Source organism: Sciurus carolinensis, chromosome 10, assembly GCF_902686445.1.
Source record: "Sciurus carolinensis chromosome 10, mSciCar1.2, whole genome shotgun sequence".
In the NCBI taxonomy this organism is placed as follows: Eukaryota; Metazoa; Chordata; class Mammalia; order Rodentia; family Sciuridae; genus Sciurus; species Sciurus carolinensis.
In genome coordinates, this window is record NC_062222.1 from 38636124 (window position 1) to 38659137 (window position 23014).

At 33.8% G+C, this 23014-nt stretch overlaps 1 protein-coding gene across 6 annotated transcripts in view; it reads right to left on the reverse strand.

The window, feature by feature from the left end:
- Positions 1-23014, reverse strand: part of LOC124994817 (bifunctional heparan sulfate N-deacetylase/N-sulfotransferase 3) — a 198852-nt gene that overhangs the window by 92242 nt on the left and 83596 nt on the right. For all 6 annotated transcript variants that reach the window (XR_007110553.1, XM_047567074.1, XM_047567077.1 and 3 more), the window contains 2 exons: positions 11804-11989; positions 7724-7852 (listed from right to left, as the gene is read on the reverse strand). Coding sequence is in view for 5 of the 6 variants with exons in the window: in XM_047567074.1 (XP_047423030.1) it covers positions 7724-7852; positions 11804-11989 (315 nt within the window). In the remaining variant the exon portion in view is untranslated. The remainder of the gene's footprint in view (positions 1-7723; positions 7853-11803; positions 11990-23014) is intronic.

The following is a 23014-nucleotide window of genomic DNA, read 5'->3' on the forward strand; positions in this document are numbered from 1 at the left end:
TTCATAAAAGAAAAATGCTGCCCCCAAATTTAAATTCATCTGTAGATTTGTTAGCTGTTGTTTAATTTATCATGTTAGGGATTTCACTATTTTGCACATCTCCTAAGATGAAAAAGTACATCATTTTCTGTATTTTTGCTAACAGAATAATTTATCAGTTTTTTGAATTTTTGACAACTCGATATATTTAAAAAATGGTACTTCACTTTACACACCTTCTAAGATGAAAGAGTGCCTCTTTTTCCATATTTTTGCTGACAGACTATGTTATCAGTTTTGGGAATTTTTGACAATCTGATAGATTAAAAAAATAATACTTCAGTGTAGTTTCACTTTGTGTTTTGGTTATTATGAGTAAAATTAGGAATCTTTTCACAAATTTAATGACTTATTAAAGGTCCCCTAGATGATTTGTTGGGAGAGAATAAAAACCCAGTTCTGCAAACTTTTTTCGGTCAAGAGAATTCTTGACTCAATTAGGTACTTCTCAAGTGAAAGTTTTTTTTATGCAAAAAATGGGGACATAAGCAGGTATTGAAATTTAGCACATTATAATTTATTGAGAAGCTAACCTGTACCAAAAATTTTGTAAACATAAATTAAAACAAGACGTGATTTTTGTTTTATCAAGGAATGCTCAAGCTATTGGAGGATAAAAATAATTGATTACAGTACTGTACTATGAGAATACAGCAGAGAAAAAGAAATCAATGGAATTGGAAGACTGGGAAAAATCTCTATGAACAGATGAAACATGAGCTCAAATATTCAGGAAATTATTTCAATGTGAGGTGATAGCACTTGAAGACATGGAATGAAATAGTAACAGGAGATTATTTTAAAAAGAATCCAGAAAAGTCAGAAGGAGCCAGATTTGATTTTTGTTGTTGTTTTTACAAGTGAAGGGCTTTTCTGTTTATCCTAATGGTTATGGGAAACTATCAGAGAACTGAACAAGGAATAACAACATTCCTTTCTTGGATCAGTTGAACAATTTGTCCCTGAATTGCAGGTAATACTTCTAGAGAGGGAAGTTGGGCTTTTGATATTCTAGATATTACCCAGCTATTTGTTATTTTTAAATTACTGGTAACCATTCAGACCAAATGTTGTTACCTATTTTGCAATATATTATTTAGACTGATTTCACTATTCACTCTGCCTTTTCTCAATGAAAAGGCTGACATTTCAAACCATTTACACTTTTCCCAGGACCAGATAATTAAGTTACAATAAGAGGTAATGTGCATCACATCAAGGGCAATTTAACCAGTGTAGAAACAGTATGTGGGGTAGTAAAAGCATTGAACTAAGATTAAGGAATGATGAGATTCTCATCAGAATGCTACCAAGGTAACTTTGAGCATGACAGTTCATTTTGATTTTCCAGTGACTCACCTAAAATTAGGATATGAAATAGATAATAAAATTTAGGATATGAAATAGATAATATTTCTGTTCCATTTTTTCATGTCAAGCTAACTTGTTATCACTCGTGAGAGCCTATTAAAGACTTACAGTCACTTACATTTCTGAGCTTCAAATTTCATTTACTCGCAAGCTGGTAATCTGCCAAAATGCAGTTTTATCAAAAAAGCCTTGTTATTATTCACATTTGGATGTCTTAAATCAAGCCATGCCCTCAAACAACTCTTTAAGCATTCAGTTGATCATTTAAAAATCATTTATTGACCTCTTACTGCAATCAAAACATTGATTTAGACAGGGTGAAGCACAAAAATGAAACACACAAATCTTTCTCATAAGAATTGCCTCTCATATAGTAGAAAAGATGTATACACAAACAACTACATTGTGAGATAAGTGTGACATAAAATATGAGATGGAGAACATCTGGAGATGAGTAAATATTAATTTTATCCCTGATAAAATGATAACACAAAATAATTCCATTTGAAATTGGATGAAAACTACACTGTTCCTACAGGATTCAGATACAGTCTATAAAGCAGTCACAATACCTGCACCTTTGCTGAAAGGATCCCTTAGGCAGCCTTGCTCAATCATAGATTAAAAGGGTTTGGGAAATTACCAGAGCAGTTATTCCACAGCAGACCAGGACTAACGTGAGCTGATTGAAAAAGGTGAGTTAGCCCAAATATGTTGCCTAGCTTGAATTTTTGCCTAAGAAACCACAAGAGGACAAGGCAGTCCTCAATAAGTGTTGAAACTGAATTCTGATACAGAATATATCTGATGTAATCACACAGGGATATGAATACAACTAACTAAGGAACCTGCAAAAAACATAAACCATAAACAAGAAGCACTTTTGAGATAGAAGGAATACAAATGCACACACACATGCAAACACATGCATTATGTTCATGTTAAAGTACTAAGGCAAGACCAAGATCTGCAATTCTCATTTTCATGGGCCTCAGACTCAACACCTTCTAGGTCCTGTGATATATGAATGTTCAGCATTTCAGAGTCCTACACTCCCATTACTTGAGGTACTTTGTTTAAGTCTTAAACCAGAGAAAATCAAATCTCCATACAGGAACACTACTAGAAGTGAAGAGTGCCCCCAAAATATACAATTCATCACCAGTCAACTCAGGAAACATGTTTTACTTATATTCTTGATGGGGCATTATCTTACTAGGACCTCCATTTCCTTTCCTTTTAGATTCTGAGTCTATAACAGATCATTGGAAAAACCAGTCTGTCTCCCTTATCAGCAAGGTTAAATAAAAATTAGGTACAAGTATCACATTGAGATACTCTTGAAACTGGATGGTTTGGGAAAAAACATCCTAATAGCACTCACACTTAGAATGAAGGATGAGAAATGCTTTGGATGAGAAGATGCTATGGAAACAAAATTAGGTGCTTCTAAAACACAATTGAGAAGATTTCCTCAGGAAGGTGACCCTTAAACTAAATTTTAAAGTATGAATAGGAGTTACTTCTATTTTAATGCCCATTTGTATTAGAGTTCTCTGGTCACTTGGAAAATCATGAGTTTTCCTTCTTTCTTCTTCTTCTTTTCCTCCTTCTCCTCCTCCTCTTCTTCTTTTGATTTGGAATTATTTTCAACTGAAACCTTGATGATAGGAGGTCCTCAATTTTTATTTTCAGTTCCTTATTCTACAGAATTTCCCAAATTTGTCTGACCATCACATTAAGTACATAATAAATATGCAAAGTTCTTTCCCCTGTAGTATCTCATGCATTAAGAAAGTCTTCAGAGTTTCCATTATTAAGCATGTTCAGGAATCACTTTCCTATTATGTAAAGTTCATGCTGTTATCCTTTACTTATTTTGCAACAAAGAGTATTCTGTTATCAGAATGTTTTCTAAGATGTAAGGAAACACTTTTTGTTAGGAAAAACAAGTTTCAGATGATTCTTATAGTCAAAATCACACAAATAGATATACAAATGCAAATTACATTTTTTTAATTCAATGTGAGTTTATTTTGTTTACATAGGCTATCTTCTTTTATGAATTGTGTTGTCTGAATTGTAATACATGCAGAAAAAATTAATAAAATGTGGGCATAAAATATTAGCTATTGGTTTTATGTGATGTAGATTTATAAAGAAGTATAATATTCTTATGCTGTCAGGTATGCCTAGCAAATGTGATGAAATGTGGCAATACAAAACTCTTTTTTATTAATAAATAAAGCAAGTACTAACTTTATTATCACTAAGCATGTTGGAAGGTGACAAAAACATTCCATTAATATCAATTGTTAATGACTCAATACCTGGAGTGTGTTTACTAAGAAAGAGCATAAGCAAAGACTAGAATATCTTGTGATTAGAAATCAGAACACTGAAGTAAGAAGGCAACATCTTTGTTTAGAACATCTGGGATGATTATATGGTTCCACAATAGTACAATTCTATGTAAACCAGAATAATTCTGCTCATCACACTTAGGAAGACATGTTAAATATTATCACATCTTCCTAAGATCATCTTCCTAAAATAGGTGGAACTGGAAACTAAACACTGACAGAGTCCATTTTTCAGGACAGCATCAAATTAGTAAAGTCCATGAAACCAATAAATAAAAACAAGATATCATCTATTAGTTTAAAATGGAGAATTATGAATTAGGAAGGAAGCGAATACTGGAATCTGTACAATCATAGGGTTCTTTTTTGGTAGTTAGGTGGCATGGGAAATATTCATCAATTAAAATACAGTTTATTACATTATTTTGGAAATTACTATCACAGTTTCTGTGATCAACACTTTCTTTCCCTACAGTAGTAATTACAGAGGAAAGCAAACCATGATCAGAATGTTTACATGTTTATAGTTGAGTTTAGAATCAGAAAAAGCAGAACCAGAACTAAATTCTTAAAGGTCCCAGACTCAGATAGCCTGATGGGCCCACCTCCTAAATGGATCCAAACCTCAAAGTTTATTACTCAAACTCTTGAATTTAACCCACACCTGAGGTTTCCAAGCTTATGACACTGGGAATACTCATTTAGAAATGAGCAAGGTTTTTCTCTCTCCTAGACATTGCTAACCTTTGTCTTTGTAACTTTTGTTTGCATTAAATTTACTTGATTGACACGTCTTTGTTTAGCTACAAAAAAGTACAGTGAAGCCCTTCAGTTGAAAGTTATTCCATTCAGCTTTTTATCTTTCTTATGATCTATTCCAGTTTAACTCTGAAGATTTTATTGCATTCATTCTCACCCTAATTCTGGTAAGTTATTCTAGAACATTGATATTATGTTGACAGATGACAAGATAATTGAAACCTCGCTAAAGTCTTTATTACATTTTTATTTTTAAATGAGAGATATATAAATGTTTTTAAGGTTTCATGTTTCTAGTACACATCTAACTCTTTGCAATGAGTAATATTTGGTATTCTCAGAAAACAGTACTTCTAATTGAGGTCCGGCATATCATGATCTTATAATGGTTTTCTGTGAAATCCATTATAATCAAAACTTCCATTTTCCTTGCAGCAAATATAAACTTTGATAACATCGAGGTTTTCTCATTCTTATTCTGACCTAATAAAGAGTATCATCTTTCCTCAGAAAATTTACAATGGAACCACCATTTGACTCAGTCATCCCACTCCTCAATATACATACCCAAACGAGTTAAAATCAGCATACAACAATGACACAGTCACATTAATATTTACAGTAACTTAATTTGAAATAACTAAGCTATGGAACCAACCTAGGTACCCTTCAACATATGAATGGATAAATAAAATGTGGTGTGTATACACAATGGAATACTACTTGGCCATAAAGAAGAATAAAATTAAAGCATTTCCATTTATTGATGGAAATGGAGACTTATCGTGATAAGTGAAATAAGCCAGTCCCAAAGATCAAAAGGCTGAATGTTCTCTCTGATAGGTGGATACTAACACACAATAAGGACTGTGGGGTGGCAGGAAGAGAAGAATAAAAGTCCACTGGATTAGACAAAGGGAAATGAAGGGAAGGGAGGGTGGAAGGGAATAGAAAACACAGAATGAAGCGGATATAACTTTCCTATGTTCCTAAATGAATACATGCCCAGTGTAACTGCACATCATGTACAACTGCAAGAATGGGATCCTAATTAGAATAAATTTTATTCCATGTATGCGTAATATGACAAAATATACTCTACTGTAATATATACCTAAAAAGAATTTTAAAAATTACATAAAGAGTATCATCTGCTAAATTAATAGCATGATTCACACCCGGTGACTTTTTAACTTTATTCAGACATTTAATTTCAGTATGAGAACTTATGGGAAACATGCCAACTCTTCTCAATCAATTCTTCAAGGCAGATATCACTAACAGTAGCAGAATTCCTTTTGGTTAGATTCAATTGAGTCTAAATGTAAACTTCATGACCATAAATCTCCAGGTAACTAGAATTGGAGCTGGTGCATCAAATGAGGGATTTTGGATTCCTTGTCTATCTTGTCATAACTGACAAGATTTATCACTTATTTTGAGTCTGAGTATTTGAGTCTGAAAGTAGTTGTTTTCTAAAAATTCTCTGAATCAAGAAAGAGCAATTTTGTGAAGTCCCCCAATCACTTTATTTCCTATGGATCAGTTCATCAAGATAAATGAAATTGCCAAATATTGTTGATAAGGTCTGAAAAGTAGTGAGGTTTGCTAAAGAATTTTACCAGTTAGTCTAGATTAATACAAACTTTACTTCAATTAATGAAAACCATAATAGTTCTTACCAAAAGTGGGTAAAATTCTTAATATGAATGCATTGTAATGAATGATCTAATTTTAAATTTATTGCATGCTGAATGAAATTTATTTGGTCAAGAAAGTTCTGAAATAACAATACTACCATGAACTTCTTAAGCACTAAAGCAACTATCCATTAAAAGAATTAAATTAGAGTGGTTCATAGTCATATTGCCCTATCAGTAGAGGAAATATAATTATAAGAATTTTGTAGATCATAGGTTAAGGGTCTTAATATTATGGGTGAAAAATGTTAGCATTTTAAGAGTATTTTAATTGAATCTTTGGTTCATAATTAGACATCTATTTAACTCTTTTTGCCTGCACATTACTGTCTAAATTGAGAGAAAAGAGTCATATTATGTAACTCAAAAGACAGCTCCATTTGTAAATAGGTAACTTAGGATGTTCAGGTTATTTCTGATGTATAAATCAGAATTATTTACACCTTATGGTCTGAAGTTGATAGACCTTCCAAAAGACTAAATACTACCACTGTTCCAAAGCATGTTTTTTTTTAACACACCTGCAGATTTTTCCCAAATATGAGTTATTTATATCTCGTTTTCTAAGAGCTAAAATGTGATATAGTTACTGAATAGGAGCAGGTGATAAAAATACCTGTAATTTAATTTGCAGAACCTGCCTGTGAAATTAAAGTCATGGAAGTAGTCTTTCAAATTTTGTTTATTTCTATCTAATTCAACTTTTATTATGATAGAATTTTTTTTTTCACATTGAAAACCATTTGAATTTTTCATGTTGAACATTGCTAATGCCAGTGGCAAACCCATATATCTGATAAATAAACGTAGTTTTACTTTTTGTGTTAGTGATTTCCCTTCTGGGTGAAAATCAGTAACAGTTTTTCCTTATACAGCTTACTTAAATTAGTTCTTCCTTCTCTGAACAACTTTATAATACGTGCCTCAAGGGAAATGTATGCAGAATGGTTCACTGGATACTGATATCACAGTATTAAGATGTGAAGGAGGAAGAGGAGTAATCCATTAAATAGGACTACTCTGTGATCCAGCAGTGTAAGATGTAACACGAATGTAGGAATAATGACCACAATCGCTAATCTAATTCCTTTCCTTTGTACTTATAAAATACAAATACGATTGCTTATCTCTTAATAGGAAAAAAATTAGTAGATGTAACTGTTGACTATGTGGAAAAAAAATGGCCTCCAATAGAAAGAGGAGAGCTTTTAAGTGAAAAATCTTTCTTCAAAAATGCAAACATACCTAAATTCTGATCTTCTGGAGTATTTTTGTTTCTGCCAGAAGCTCCTCATGTCACTGTTGCTTTTAGAATTAATGAATCCCCATTTCTAGATGTGATCCCATTCACATTTTCACTACTGTTTTAGAGCTGGAACTTCCTGTTTCTTTGTCTGATAACTACCCAATCCCTATTCTCTCTGTCAGTGTGATTTTTAACTGCCTTGTCATTTTTCATTATTTATTTTAAAAGTAACTCCAAATACTTACTGGGTTGAGTACCACAGTGAAGAACAGTTCCCCTCCTTGAATACTCTTATCCAATTCTTTAGGACCTCCTGGATATTCTTTGTAGAAAATAGTATGAGTGAAAAGTCCACAGGTCTGTCTTGGAAGAACCTGAAGGAAAAATAACCAAGTAAAAAAATTCTGCATTTAACAAACAAATTACTTTTATAAAACTTTTCTCATGAAAGATGATGTACAACCTGGTGTCATTAGTTAATTTTAACTTGAGTATAAAAAAATCCTTTAAGCTCTGGGAAAGAATGGATGATATTACTACAGAATGAATAGTGAAGGAAGTTAAAAGAATATTTTAAAACTAAATGGGCTTTGAATTATTCTAGCTCCTTTTCTACTTTAAGTATCAAAGTCAATGTTTTTATTAAGAAGTCTAATATAGTTTAGCATCTTTTATTCTTTACTTTTTTTTGTATCAGGGATTTAACCCAGCGGTGCTTAACCACTGAGCCACATCCCCAATCCTTGTATATATTTTATTTAGAGACAGGATCTCACTGAGTTACTTAGGGCCTTGCTAAATTGTTGAGGCTGCTTTTGAACTCACAATCCTCCTACCTCAGCCTCCCTAGCCACTGGGATTACAGGTGTACACCACCACACCCAACATGTTTTAGCATCTTAAGAAATAAAGAAATAATAATGAGAATTTACAAAGATTGGGATTGTCTGGGCTAAATTGTAATCATGGGCAAAAATGTAAAGATTAATACCTTCTGCCAAATTGTACACAAGCATTACAGAATATAATCAATTATTAACTTAATGCGCTTCTTAGGAACTGGCATTTTAAATTAGAACAAATATTTGAAACACAAATAAGTTCTGGAAAGGACTGCCCAAAATAATAGGTGTGAAACCCACTACTTCCAAATAGAGGAAAGAATTTATTCATTTGGTTACAATTTTTAGGAAGTGTTATAAACAAAATGAAAAATGGTCACTACTTAAAAAGTTTGCATCCTTTGTGTATGAAAAAACATTATTTCATCAATCATACACATTTGTGGTGAAGGCTTCAAATTTTTATAGATTTCCTGATTAAAATATTGGTGAAATTACAAAAGAAGTAAAGATGTTCAAGATGGTACAGTCTTCAGCCTAGTATCATATAATAACCTCATGATGACCTGTTTGTCACTGTACACTTGAAAAGGCAGAAAATCAATGAATACATTTTGGAATGCTACAAATTTTACAGCATCTAACACAACAGGCAGTCTTTCTGCTTATTGCCTAGGCAAGCAGACCTTCATTTTTGTTGTCTTAACTCATAAGCAACTTTGACTCAGTATGTGCTTTCAAAATATTAGCTGTTCAGGACTTTCCATATTTTGCAAAACTCTACAAATATACTAATTCTTCTGTTGTTCTTTTTTAAGTAGTTTAAATAACAGTAACTTAAAGAACAAGTTTAAAAAGCAGAGTCATCAATTGGTGATGACGGTTTGAAAGCCTTATACACTGTCATAATATTATGCACAAAATCAACACCACCAAAAAAGCAGTAAAAAAATGAAGTCTGATTAAATTTAATATATTTCCTAATGATTCTTAAAAATATAATTTCTTAGAAATTAAATATATATACAGATAGATAGTTACATATCTTTATATATAAAGATACATATATATATATAAAGGTGTATATTTTTTACATATAAATATAAATATAATATATAAAGATATATCTCTTCATATAAAGATATATATGATTTATTTTAACAAATATTATTCTAAACTGCATGATATCCATATGAGAAAATGGAAGGACGTATATTTTCATCACAATAATGAGAAATATTCAAAATAATGAATCACAATAATCACATAATAATGAGAAATATTCAAAAGTTAAATAAGAAAATGCCCACATGTGATTATATACCAGGTTATGTTACATTTTACAAGTGTGTGACTCTAACTAAAACACTTTTAGGATTTCATTTGAGTATTTTACTCATAAAATTACAGAATGCATACTGAGCTATCCATCCTTGAGATTTTATTGCTCAGATAATTCTTTGCTAAATGGAGAAAGATAAAAAAAAAAAAAATGAGATTTGTGAAGAGGAAAGATCAGATTTTACCCTGCAACTAAGGGTTACTCCCAATGAGAGTAGGAACATCATCACAAACGCTAGGAGAACCCAAGGATGACCATAAGTAATTAAAGAGATAACTGGGAGTGTGATAAGGATCAGAGTCCACTGCCCTGATCCTTCAATGCAAAATACAAGACACAAGATGTTTCTTGAAATGGCTCTCTTGTGCTAGAGAATAAATTATTGATAGAAATTAAAGATCAGTTAGAAGTGAGATTCCAGTATGATGTTCAAAATGCAGAATTGAATTAGGGAGAGCAGAACCATAGCTGGCTTGAAGGGAAGATAAGGAGTTTTCTTTCAAGTCTTTGAGTTTCATTTGTGAATGGCTCAACAAAAAAAGTTTCCCTCATATTATTTAGCAAAATATGAGTCTGACCTAAGGTTCACTCCTCACTTCCTCAATTTTTTTTTTTTTTTTTTTTGGAGCCTCTTACTATGAGGGCATATTGGCTCTTGTGGTCTTCACTTTATTTCTATTTAGATGTCTCCTACCAGTGTCCTGTCTCCCTTGCTACATAATCAACTGCCTGCTGAAGATTTCTCATCAGGAAACTCATCCAAGAATCTATAAACTAAAATAGAGGGTTTCCATGCAAAAGTGGGACCACAGGGATAGTTCTATCAAAACAGAAAATCTGTTAAAGGCTTTATTACCTTCAAGATTCGTGCATTTATAATACAAGTAAAATATGGTTTCAGGAGAAACAGAAAATGAACATTTCTCAAGGGACATATCCCAGCAAGTTTTCTGGCAGTACAGAAACAGAAATAAAACACAACAACATTAAATAAAGTCTTTAGAGACTTAACTTCACTGTCATAAGAGTTTCTATGATTTTAAAATGACAGAAGAGTATTGAATGCTTTTAAATTATGATATATGACAGGTCTTTTAAACTCTCTGAAGGCTGGCAACTTGAAAGACAGTAAGTTCATTTTAAGTAAAGAAGAAGAGCAGGCTGGGATAAAATGTGTCCATTATATCTCCATCAAGCATTTATAACATTTTTTATTGAGAAAAAATCAAGATGTGAGCTGATCCAAGTTAAATGTCATTTTCCCCTGTAATTTTTGTAGATGTTAGAAAATTGTCTTTAAAAAAGATTAAAAAATTTAGTTATACCTCTATTAAAACAAAGGTATCTGTTCAAACATATCAGCTTGAGAGTTGCAGTGGCTCATCATACCAGATTACTTTCAGTCTTTCTTCCTAGTATGTGAGTCTAAATTACTGGGCCCATTACTACCTTCACTGGTACTTTTCTTGGCTTTTCTGACTTAGGAAAAATTAAGATTTTAATTACTTCTTTTGAGGGGCATCTTGCAAAGTATAAGGTTGCAATACATTTTGACAATATACATTTGCCACCAGTGAATAAAAGTAACAAAACAAAAGAGAGAAGCTCTGGAGAGAATTAGGCAATTGATAGTAATGCTTTAATTAACATTGCCATTTATTTGTTTTATCCTCTGTTAATAATTATGCAGGATTTCACATGTGGCTTGTTGCTGCAAATAGTTTAGTTATTTTTAGCTTGCCATGGTGAGAAAAAACAATTCAGTGTAACTGGCTTATAAAAAAGCACCATGGTGAATATATCAGGTTGGTGTTAGTTTTACCTACCAAATAACTTTTTGAAGAAATGATGGTTTCTAAATTTTTTTCCAATTTGATGAAATGCTATCTTAGTATTGTCATATCAATGCCTGCTTACCAGCCATAGTGCCAGTAGAAAAGAAAAAAAATTAAATTTGAAGAATTGAAAATAAGTGACTTTAATTGAGACATTCTTTGCTTAGATTTGACAAATGTGCTTTCTACAGCATGGAGCTGTTCTTACCATTATGTTTTTAACTTTTGTTCTCTCCTACTGCTTTGAATGAGAAAAGTAAGCCTGGAAGGATTAGTTGTACTTAGTGCATACCAAAAGAAGCTCACCATGATGTTTTTGTGGATGAAGCCCCTCCGATATCTAGCTGGTTTTAGATGTGGATATTCTTCAGTGCTGGTGATTTTAATATTCCAAACCTTCTTCCAGGCCTCATAAAGCTGTACATGTACAGGGTAGACACCTGAATGATGAGGGGACACTGCATAGCCCATGTCAGTAGGAATGCCATGCTCCTAATAAGATCAAGAAAACATTAATTAGAATATGGGAAAATTTGTCCTGGACATATTTTACCCAAGGATTTTCCAATATACTAAAAATATGTTGTTTGAGTTCATTATTACTTATTATTTAATAAAATTAAAGTGACAAATATTAAGACCTCTAGATTTTAGGAAACAGAGTAGCCATTTCACCAGTCCTGATCTTCATACACTGTGATTGAGAGGTAATGAGACAGACAATGCATGGAACTCCCTGCAGCACATCCTTGTCAAAGTCACATTTTTTAATTGCTTAAAATTTCCATAATTTAAATGACACTTGTTACAAACAATATTTAGAATGTTCCACAGATTAAAAACAGTATTTATTAGGAGAGCAAATATTCCAAGCTCATTAAGTCTTTTGTCTGCTGTATAGTTTATATCAAGTCTGTCACATTTCTATTGGTATCTCAGCATGAGGCCAGTAATAGAAAACATTCCTTGTCTCAGAAAAAAAGTGCAGGACTTTGATTGACTAATATAGCAAAATTCTACAGAGCAATTTACTTTGAAGCAGAGACCCTCATAGTGAAAGAAGAAGGTGCTGAAAGAACCAAATATTCTCAGAAATTGTTACTTTGGAGTGAAATTCCATATATAAAATTAGTCCAATTTAATAAATGTTTCCAAATCAATCTCAGTCTCTCAACCCCTCTCTCTCTGTACCTAAGGCGCGCCCACACACACACACACACACACACACACACACACACACAATCACTCTATACTCATGAAGTAACTAGTCATGTGTTACAATGACTCTTATTTAAATGGTACTGCTAAGATTCTGTCAATTCCAAAAATAAATCTATGTGAAATCTGGATTATTTTAGAATGGATTTGGGACAACTGTGTATAATGGTAAATGCTCTTTTCCACTTGGTGGTAGTCCATTGATCATGATATATTGCTCTTTGGCATAGAGGAAAACTGCACAGGCACAAAAAATGAAACTTGTCTTTTAGAAAAAGAACCCCCGTGGTTTCAGTAGTGGACATGCATTTTTTTTTTCCTCCTGAATGAATTTTTTTCATTCCCATTTTTCAATTGCTTGATAGTCTTCAAAGGTTCCATTTAAATAGGCTACCTTTGAATTAGTCATGGCTTTCTTCATGCCAAAGAGCAATTTCACATATACACAACCATAGAATCAGGCTATTAAATGGATTGAACTGTAGAGATATGCTATAGCAGATATTTTAAAAGTCAAATATGGCAGCTTGTTTTTCAGCCTAAATAATAACAAAAGGACAAGGATGTACAGAAAGCACCTGAAGATAAAAGAAAAACAGACTCCCAGTGGTTTGTCTTACACCTGTGCAGATTTCTTTACAGGCGTAAAGACTAAGATTTTGGTCCCAGACAACAAACAGTCTCATCTCCTACAAGTATTCACTGTCATCCCAATTTCTCATATTTTCTTCAAGTCTTTCCCTGTATACTGTATGCATTTCTCCCCTCAACTGGAATGTCACTTTCATCTTATCTTAAAGCCTGTTCATTGCTGAAAACTCAGTTCAGTCATGTATAGATCAGGGTGCTAGAAAAGAGAGCCAACACATTGCTGCTGAGAGAGAGAATAGGTAGTAGTAGAGGTGGAGTGTACCATAGCTGGGTTGCTGAACCATGGGAGGGAAAAACTGATATCCTTCATTTTATGAAGTTTTTGAAGTTTATATAACTATGCAATTATTATTATATCATTTAGAACCACAGCAAAATTGAGATGAACTACCTCTTCTTTTTAAAACTAGTTTTTACAAAGTCAAGCTAAACCAATTCTTAACTGAGAATCACATATCAATACACAATTTGTGTTAGAAAAGATTAGTAAAGCATTCAACCAAATTGGTTTAAGAATAAGGGTCCAGAGATAAAGGCAAAGATGAAAGAAAATGAATGTCAATCATAGATAAAGAAAGAAAAAAATGAATGATCATAAATTAAAAATTTTTTGAAGGAGGAAGCAAAGATGAAGTTCACAAAAACTGGAGTTACACTGTAAAATTCAAAGGCCTGCTGATTTGTAAGAAATTACATTAATCAAAAGCTCAAAGTAATTACACATTCCTGTAAGTAATCAGCTTTATCTTCAGAAGCCCTATATAGTAAATCCATGGTTTAACATAACAGAGAAACTTTTCTTATTTTGGATTATCTAACAATATTTGGCAACCAATGTTCAGACTGTTTTTATTTTTTCTTTCTACCTTTTGGCACTAAAGTTTCATCTTTAATTTGTGTGCTGGTGCAGTGTGACACGTGGCAGGAAACTCTACTCCTAGACTCACACATCTGCCATTTCACTATCCCATTTACCATCTAAGTGACATTTGGGAAATGATTTATGATTTAGACCTTCATGTTCTAGTCTGGACATGCTGGTAAGAGGGTAACTTACCTCAAAGGGGTTCAGGTAATTAATGCAAAGAAAGCATTTAATACAGTTCCTGAAACACATCAGTGAATGCTACTCATTATTTTTGCCATTATTACACTAATTCCATTGTTTTAATATGCTGTGATCCTATTACTCAACTATAATATTTTAGCCAAAAGAGATAGACTGTGTTTTCTACTTCCCCTGTAGATTCTGGGATTCTGTCTCAGGAGGTTTCTGTGGAAAACCATGATGTCTACCCCGACTACCTTTTCCTGGATCCATTTTCCCAACTCATCTGTTCAAAACTCTCATTCTGTCATGTAGTTACAATCTGTGAATCACTGAGAATTGACAGGAAGTCTCTTTTAAATGAGTTTTAGCTAAAGGCAACATAAATTTGCCTCAGCCCATTTGCAATCAATATCAGAGAGAACACCTGAAATCTTTTTTAGGGGGTTACCAGGGATTGAACTCAAGGGTGCTCGGCCACTAAGCCACATTCCCAGTCTTATTTCATATTTTATTTAGACAGGATCTCACTGAGGTGCTTAGCACCTTGCTTTTACTGAGACTGACTTTGAACTCAAGATCCTCCTGCCTCAGCCTCCTGAGTCCCTGGGGTTAGAGGTGTGCACCTCCATGGTCGGCCACCTGAAATCTTAACTAATAAAAAAGTTAAGGTTAATAATGTGTGCAGTATACACTGTAAAGTAGACTGTTATTTTTCACAAGGTTTAGTCATAATGCTAGGTTCTTGGCTGATTACTCCCTTCCAAATTTTTTAGTTAGAGGAATAGCCTCAAAAAAAAACAAATACTTGGGAATCAATCTAACAAAAGAGGTGAAAGATCTCTACAATGAAAACTACATAACACTAAATAAAGAAATTGAAGAAAATCTTAGAAGACGGAAAACTCTACCGTGTTCTTGGATAGGCAGAATTAATATGGTCAAAATGGCCATACTACCAAAGGTGCTATACAGATTCAATGCAATTCCAATTAAAATCCCAAAGACATTCCTCATAGAAATAGAGAAAGCAATCATGAACTTCATCTGGAAGAATAAGAGACCTTGTATAGCAAAAAAAATTCTGAGCAGGAAAAGTGAAATAGGAGGTATCACAATACCAGAACTTCAACTATACTACAGAGCAATAGTAACAAAAATGGCATGGTATTGGCACCAAAATAGACAGGCAGACCAATGGTACAGAATAGAAGACACAGAGACAAACCCACATAAATACAGTTAGCTCATACTAGACAAAGGAGCCAAAAATATACAATGGAGAAAAGATAGCCTATTCAAACAATGTGCTGGGAAAACTGGAAATCCATATGCAGTAAAATGAAATTAAACCTCTACCTCTCACACTGCACAAAACTCAACTCAAAATGGATCAAGGACTTGGAATTAGAAGAGAGACTCCGCACCAAATAGAAGACAAAGTAGGTCTAAATCTTCATCATGTTGGTTTAGGATCAGACTTCCTTAACAAGACTCCCAAAGCACAAGAAATCAAAGGAAGAATCAATAAATGGGATGGACTCAAATTAAAAAGCTTTTTCTCAGCAAAGGATACAATCAAAAATACGAAAACAGAACCTACAGAGTGGAAGAAAATCTTTTCCACATGCACTTCAGATACAGCACTTATCTCCTGTTGGGACTAATGACTCAGGCTGACTCCTTACTCCCTGGCGAGTGAGCAAGATCGAGGCCTCAAAGGCGGTTTCAATAGTTAATGACAATAAATCGGATCACTGTCACGGATTGGTTAACAACAGTTCCGCGAACATGATCAGCTCGTGCTTGCCATATAGTCCTATGGGACTCTCACCTGCGTGAACCCCCCATGCCTTGCTTACCTTTAAGCTGATTAGTTCCCGCCTAGCCTCCACCCTACATAAAAACTGTGTGACTTCCTCAATAAACGAGTTCCTGCTGTGACTGTTCTCCCTGATGCATCTGATTGTCCTTCACCCAGAGGGCTGGGAGCAGGTGGTCAGTCGGCCATACCTATCCTGGTCTGACCTTGTCGGGGAGTGTCCCCTTCCCTTGTCGCTGGAAGAGCAAGGGGACTTAAGACCCCAACAATCTCCAAAATTTAAAAAGAACTAACAAAACTTTACACGAAAAATACAAAGAACCCAATCAATAAATGGGCCAAGAAACTGGACAGACACTTTACAGAAGAGGATACATAGGAAATTAATAAATATATGAAAAAGTGTTCAATATTTCTAGTAATTAGAGAAATGCAAATTAAAACAACTCTAGATTTCATCTTACTCCAATTAGAATGGCTATGATCAAGAACACAAACAATAATAGATGTTGGTGTGGATGTGGGGGAAAAGGCACACTTTTACATTGCTGATGGAGTTGCCAATTGGTGCAGCCACTCTGGAAAGCAGTGTGAAGAATCCTCAAAAAACTTGGAATGGATTTACGTTTTGATCCAGTTATCCCACTCCTCGGTTTATACCCAAAGGACTTAAAATTAGCATATTATAGTAATGCCACATCAATGTTTACCGCAGCTCAATTCACAATAGCTGAATTGTGGAACCAACCTAGATGCCCTTCAACAGATAAATGGATAAATAAACTGTGGTATATAAACACAAAGGAATATTATTAAGCCATAAAGAAGAATGAAATATGGCATTTGCAAGTAAGTGGATGGAACTGGAGAATATCATGGTAGGTGAAATAGGCCAAGCCCAAAGAACCAATGATCTAATGTTTTCCCTGATAACTGGATGATGATATATAATGAGGGTGGAGGGGTGGGAGGGTGAGAGAAGGATAGAGGAACTTTAGATTACATAGAGGGAAATGAGAGGGAGGGGGGTATGAAAAATGGTGGAATGAAACAGACATCATTACCCTATGTACATGTATGATTACACAAATGGTATGAATCTACATAATGCACAACCATAGAAACAAAATGATGTATCCCATTTGTGTACAGTGAATCAAAATGCAGCCTGTAAAAAAATTAAAAAAAAAACATTGTTTCATAATCTGGGAGCAGAAAGTTTATAATAGTACATATTTTAGCTTAAAATATTCATTATATTTTTTCTTTGAACCTTGATTGAATGAAGCACCTTAGATACAGGAGCACTGTAATCTATGTCAAGATTTTCTTAGTGGAAGAAGACATGGAGCAAAAAGATTGGGGCAAATGACTAAGTTACAATAAAATATAAAATAAATATATAGAACAAAGTGGGATTATTAAATCTCAAAAAGTCTCAGTACCCCCATATCTGCTCTTTCATCATTGTTCCTTTCATTAAGACAGTATCAATTATCAACTAGCTAGATACAGGGTCAAAACCCTGTATTCTCATTCTCTTCCTAAATTCACTCAGCTCATTAGCATGTCCTTTCAGTACCACCTCTAACACATATTTTAAATCTATCCACTTTTCTCCAATGCTGTTATGATCATCACCATTCTAGTCCAATCTACGATCTTATTCTTTGACCATTGGTGTTATGGTTTAGATATGAGGTGTCACCCTAAAGCTCACATATGAGATAATGCAAGAAGGTTCAGAGGAAAACTGATTGGGTTGTGTGAGTCTTAAATATCAGTGAATTAATCCACTGATAGGGATTAATTGAGTGATAACTAAAGTGGTAGGGTGTGGCTGGAGGAGGTAGGAATTAGGATGGAATTTGGTGTATATATTTGTATCTGGAGAGTGGAGTCCCTCTGCTTCCTGATCACCACGCAAACCACTTCCCTCTGCAACACTGTGTTGCTCTTTTCTTTCCTGGAGCCAGGAGGAATGGAGCCAGCTATCGATGGATTGAGACTTCTGAAACCATGAACCCTCAAATAAACTCTTCCTCCTCTATATTGTGCTAGCTGCGTCACTTAGTCACAGTACCGGAAGGGCTGACTAAAACAATTGGGCACAGGCTCCAAATATTCTACCGATTCCTTTCTTGCCTCCTTCTAATCCATTCCTACCCAATAGCCAAAGCAATATTTTAAAAACACTAATAATGTCATGTGACTTTCAATTCAAAATCCTTCCATAATTTCCCCTTGCATGTCAAATACAAAATTCCTAGCATAGCTAAAAGTCTCTATGCCCTTTCTTCACTATCTAGCTTAATTGTGTGTCACCTTTCCTGTACCCTTCATGATATCTTAGTCACATTAACCATTTCCTGAAACTCACTGTTTTAGTCAGCTTTTTTGTTGCTGTGATCAAAATACCTGACAAGAACAAATTTAGAGGAAGAAAAGTTTATTTGGGGGTTCACCATTTCAGAGATCTTAGTTCACAGACAGCAGCTCCATTCCTTGGGGTCCAAGGTGAGGCTGAACATCATGGCAGAAGTGTGTGGTGGAGGAAAACAGCTATGGTAGAGAGAGCTCTTCTCACCAGGACAAAATACAAACCCCAAAGGTAGGATCCCAAGGACACATCTCCTCCAGCCGTACACTACCTGCCTACAGTTACCACCCAGTTAATCCATTTCAGGATTTAATGTGCTGACTGGCTTAAACTTCTTATAACCCAATCATTTAATCTCTAAACTCTCTTGCATTGTCTCACATATGAGACTTGGGGACATCTAATCTAAACCATAACACTCACTAGACACTTGCCTATCTCAGTGTCCTCCTATGTATTGTCTCAGCCTGAAATGTTCCTACTTTAACTCTTTACCTGAATATATTTGCAATATCTTTTAGGTAATTTATCCCATCATATCTTCAGAGAATCCTCTACTGAAAAGTTCCAATCGAAATGAATTACACATCAAGATTTTTTTCGTAAACTATTTGTTTTTCTTAGTATACTTCTTAGTTTGTAAGCACCTGTTTCTTCATATAATTAATATCCTAATGCCTCTATTCAACACTAAATAATAATCTCTATGAAATCTGGATTCTGTTTTCTTCACTGCTATCTGTTCAATGTCTTGCTATCAGTAAGCATTTGACAAATAGTAGTGAACAATTGTATAGATCAATTCTAACCATCTTCCTTTCATTTGAATTTTCACTTTCTCAATTTTCTCTGTAAACTATAAAATTCAACTGCAAATTCTCAATTACCTTAGTTAAACTATAAATTCATCTGAAAATTGAGCATATGATAATTCACAGGGAGATTGTAATACCATTATAAGTAATAATCAAAAACCCTTGAGACTGTAGTTTAAAAATTTCAGTGCAAAACACACATTTATAATATTGAATTTATACATTTAGGTTATACTTATAGATTAAAGAATATTAGATTTTCCTAAACTGTCATCAAAATATTTCTAAGTAGTCATTGTGAAGAAAATAAAATTTTATAAAGTAAAAAAGTGACTCTTTTTTCCCCAATAAACTAAAAAAAGAAAAAAAAATCAGTGTTCAGGTATCCAAGCAATATAATTAATTACTGAAGAAATCATTGCTTATCACTGTTTGATAACATTTATTTATTTAAACTTTTGATAGTAATTAAAATGGTACATTAATTTTAATGTTTATCTATATTTCAGTCTTTCCAAATAAGAGAAACTTTTTAATTTCTATTAATGACTAGAAGACCCATTGCCTCTTTCTATATTTCACCAATTAACAAGTATGTAAATTAATGTAATTAAAAAAAACAGTGATAGAAGACAAACAATATTCTGCAATCTATTGAGAAAAAAACAACTTTAAACTCATGACAACATAATTTGGAAATACTTCTTAATGCTTTTCTGCATTTCATTTTGTTTGGAATGTCCCATTTTCTCAGTGTGTAGAGGTTTAAGGTTTGGTTTACTATCTCACAGTATTAAGAATTCATTTACAATTTATGTAAATTCACGTTTACAATTTATGTGGGTTTAAAGCTTCCCTCTATTTACATTTCATTTTGGAGTTGGTTCTAGAAAAAGAACAACTTTTTTTTTTTTTTTTTTTGCTTTGACTTTTCAAATAGTTTCCTTAAGAACTGTGACTAGCAGGTGCAGTGGCACACACTTCTAATCCCTATAACTCCAGAGGGTGAGGCAGGAGAATCACAAGTTCAAAGCCAGGCTCAGCAAAAGCCAGGTGCTAAGCAACTTAGTGAGACCCTGTCTCTAAATAAAACACAAAACAGGGCTTGGGATGTGACTCAGTAGTCGAGTGTCCCTGAGTTCAATCCCCAGTACCCCCTCACCAAAATAAAAGAACTGTGACTATTTGAGAGATTATTTCACAAAGAAAAGAATACATTTTTTTCCAGATGACAGGAATATGTTTGGAAAATGAGTTTCAAACATTTTGACATAAAAAGGTTCATACCTGAATACACCTACTAAATACATATAAAAATATAGTATGGTTATATGCATATATAAAAATATATATATGTAAATACACATATATACATATATTTTATACACGTGTGTATACACATATATACAAACACATATATATGTGTATATATATTTTGTGTGTGCACATATGAACCTTTTTGTATATATATATATACACATACATATATATTCATATATATGTGTGTGTAGGCATATATATCTTCATATACAAGTATATACATGAAGAAAACAAATTTATGAAACTTTTCTTTTATACAAGATGCATTTTTAAACATCTAAATTTAATTTGTTTTCCTAAAGTAAAAATGACTGTCCATACACAAACCTTAGTTTATGAGGACCTGTAGGGCCACTGGCACCAGGGCCTGAAGTCCTACAGCAACTGCTATGACTGTGGAAAATAAGAAATGGCAGTGACTATTGGCATGGTAGTACAATATGTGTAAAGTTACTGTTCAAAGAAAACTGAACAAAATATAATACAACTCTGGGCAAGTTGGATTTATTTTTATGTTAGAAATAAAGGTTCCCTATTGCATGCCAAAATTACTAAATATTAGACTAATTCACATGATAAATGATGGTATTTCTGCTATGGTTTGAAATTAGAAGTCTTGAGTGTACAGCCATACCACCCTGAACACGCCCAATCTCGTCTGAAATTTGAAATCTCGAAATATATGATCAGCAAATGAATCTATTTTTTTTTTCAGCTATGTAATACAGGAGTTCTGCAAGTAATCACTAAGGTTCAGATATAAAATTCTGTTTCTACAACATAATATTTGTGTTTTATAAATAATCTTACATTCAGATGCTAAATATAAATGCATTAATGTAATTCATAATTTAATCCTTTTATTTTTACAGACTGCGTTTTGATTCATTTTACACAAATGGGCTACAACTTTTTGTTTCTATGGTTGTACTCAATGTAGATTCACACTATTCATGTAATCATACATGTACATAGGGTAATGATATCCATCTCATTCCACTATCCTTCCTACCCCTGCCCCCTCCCACCTCTCATTTCCCTCCACACAATCCGAAGTTCCTCCATTCTTCTCTTAACCCCCTACCCCTCATCCCTGTTATATATCATCATCCACTTATGAGAGAAAACATTCCACCTCGGTTTTTGGGGATTGGCTTATCACATTTAGCATGATATTCTCCAACTCCATCCATTTACCTGCAAATGCCATAATTTTATTCTTTTTTATGGTTGGATAATATTCCATTGTGTATATACACCACAGTTTCTTTATCCATTCATCTGTCGAGGGGCATCAAGGTTGATTCCACAATCTAGCTATTGTGAATTGAGTTGCTATAAACATTGATGTGGCCGCATTACTGTAGTATGCTAATTTTAAGTTCTTTGGGTATAAACAGAAGAGTTGGATAACTGAGTCAAAAGGTGGGTCCATTCCAAGTTTTCTGAGGAATCACCATACTACTTTACAGAGTGGCTGCACCAATTTGCAGCTGTACCAGCAATGTACAAGTGTGCCTTTTCTCCACATCCATGCCAATACCTATTACTGCTTGTGTTCTTGATAATAGTCATTCTAATTGGAATGAGATGAAATCTTAAATTAACATGTGCAATGCTATTTCAACCTATATAAGGAAGTAATAACCTCCTAAAATGTGATATGCAATTGTTTTAGTTAGGTATTTACTGCTATGACTAAAAAACCCGACCAGTCAAATTAGAGGGGGAAAAGTTTATTTTGAAGGCAAAGTTTACTTGGGGGCTCATGGTTTCAGAGATCTCAGTCCATAGAGAGCAGGCTCCATTCCTTGGGACTCAAGAAGCAGCACATGATGGTGGAAGAGTGTGGTGGAGGGAAGCAGTTCACATAATGATTAGAAGGCGGAAAGAGACATTTTAGTTGCCAGATACATATCCCAAAGTCATGCCCCCAATACCACACCTCCTCCAGGCACACCCCACCTGCCTTTAGTTACCACTAAATTAATTCCATCAGGTTATTAATTCACTTATTGGGTTGAGACTCTTGTAAACTGATCATTTCTTCTTTGAATCTTCTTGCATTGTCTCACATGTGAGCTTTTGGGGGACACCTTAAATCAAAACCATAACAGCAATTTAATAAAAATTTAGTTGCTATGTGTAGATTTGGTCAAAAAATAACCCTCAAGTCTTTTTATAATTCATAATATAAATTCCTGTCTGCTAGCTGATTATTGTAAAAACCTATTGTGATGATCATGTTGTTTTTAATGGACTT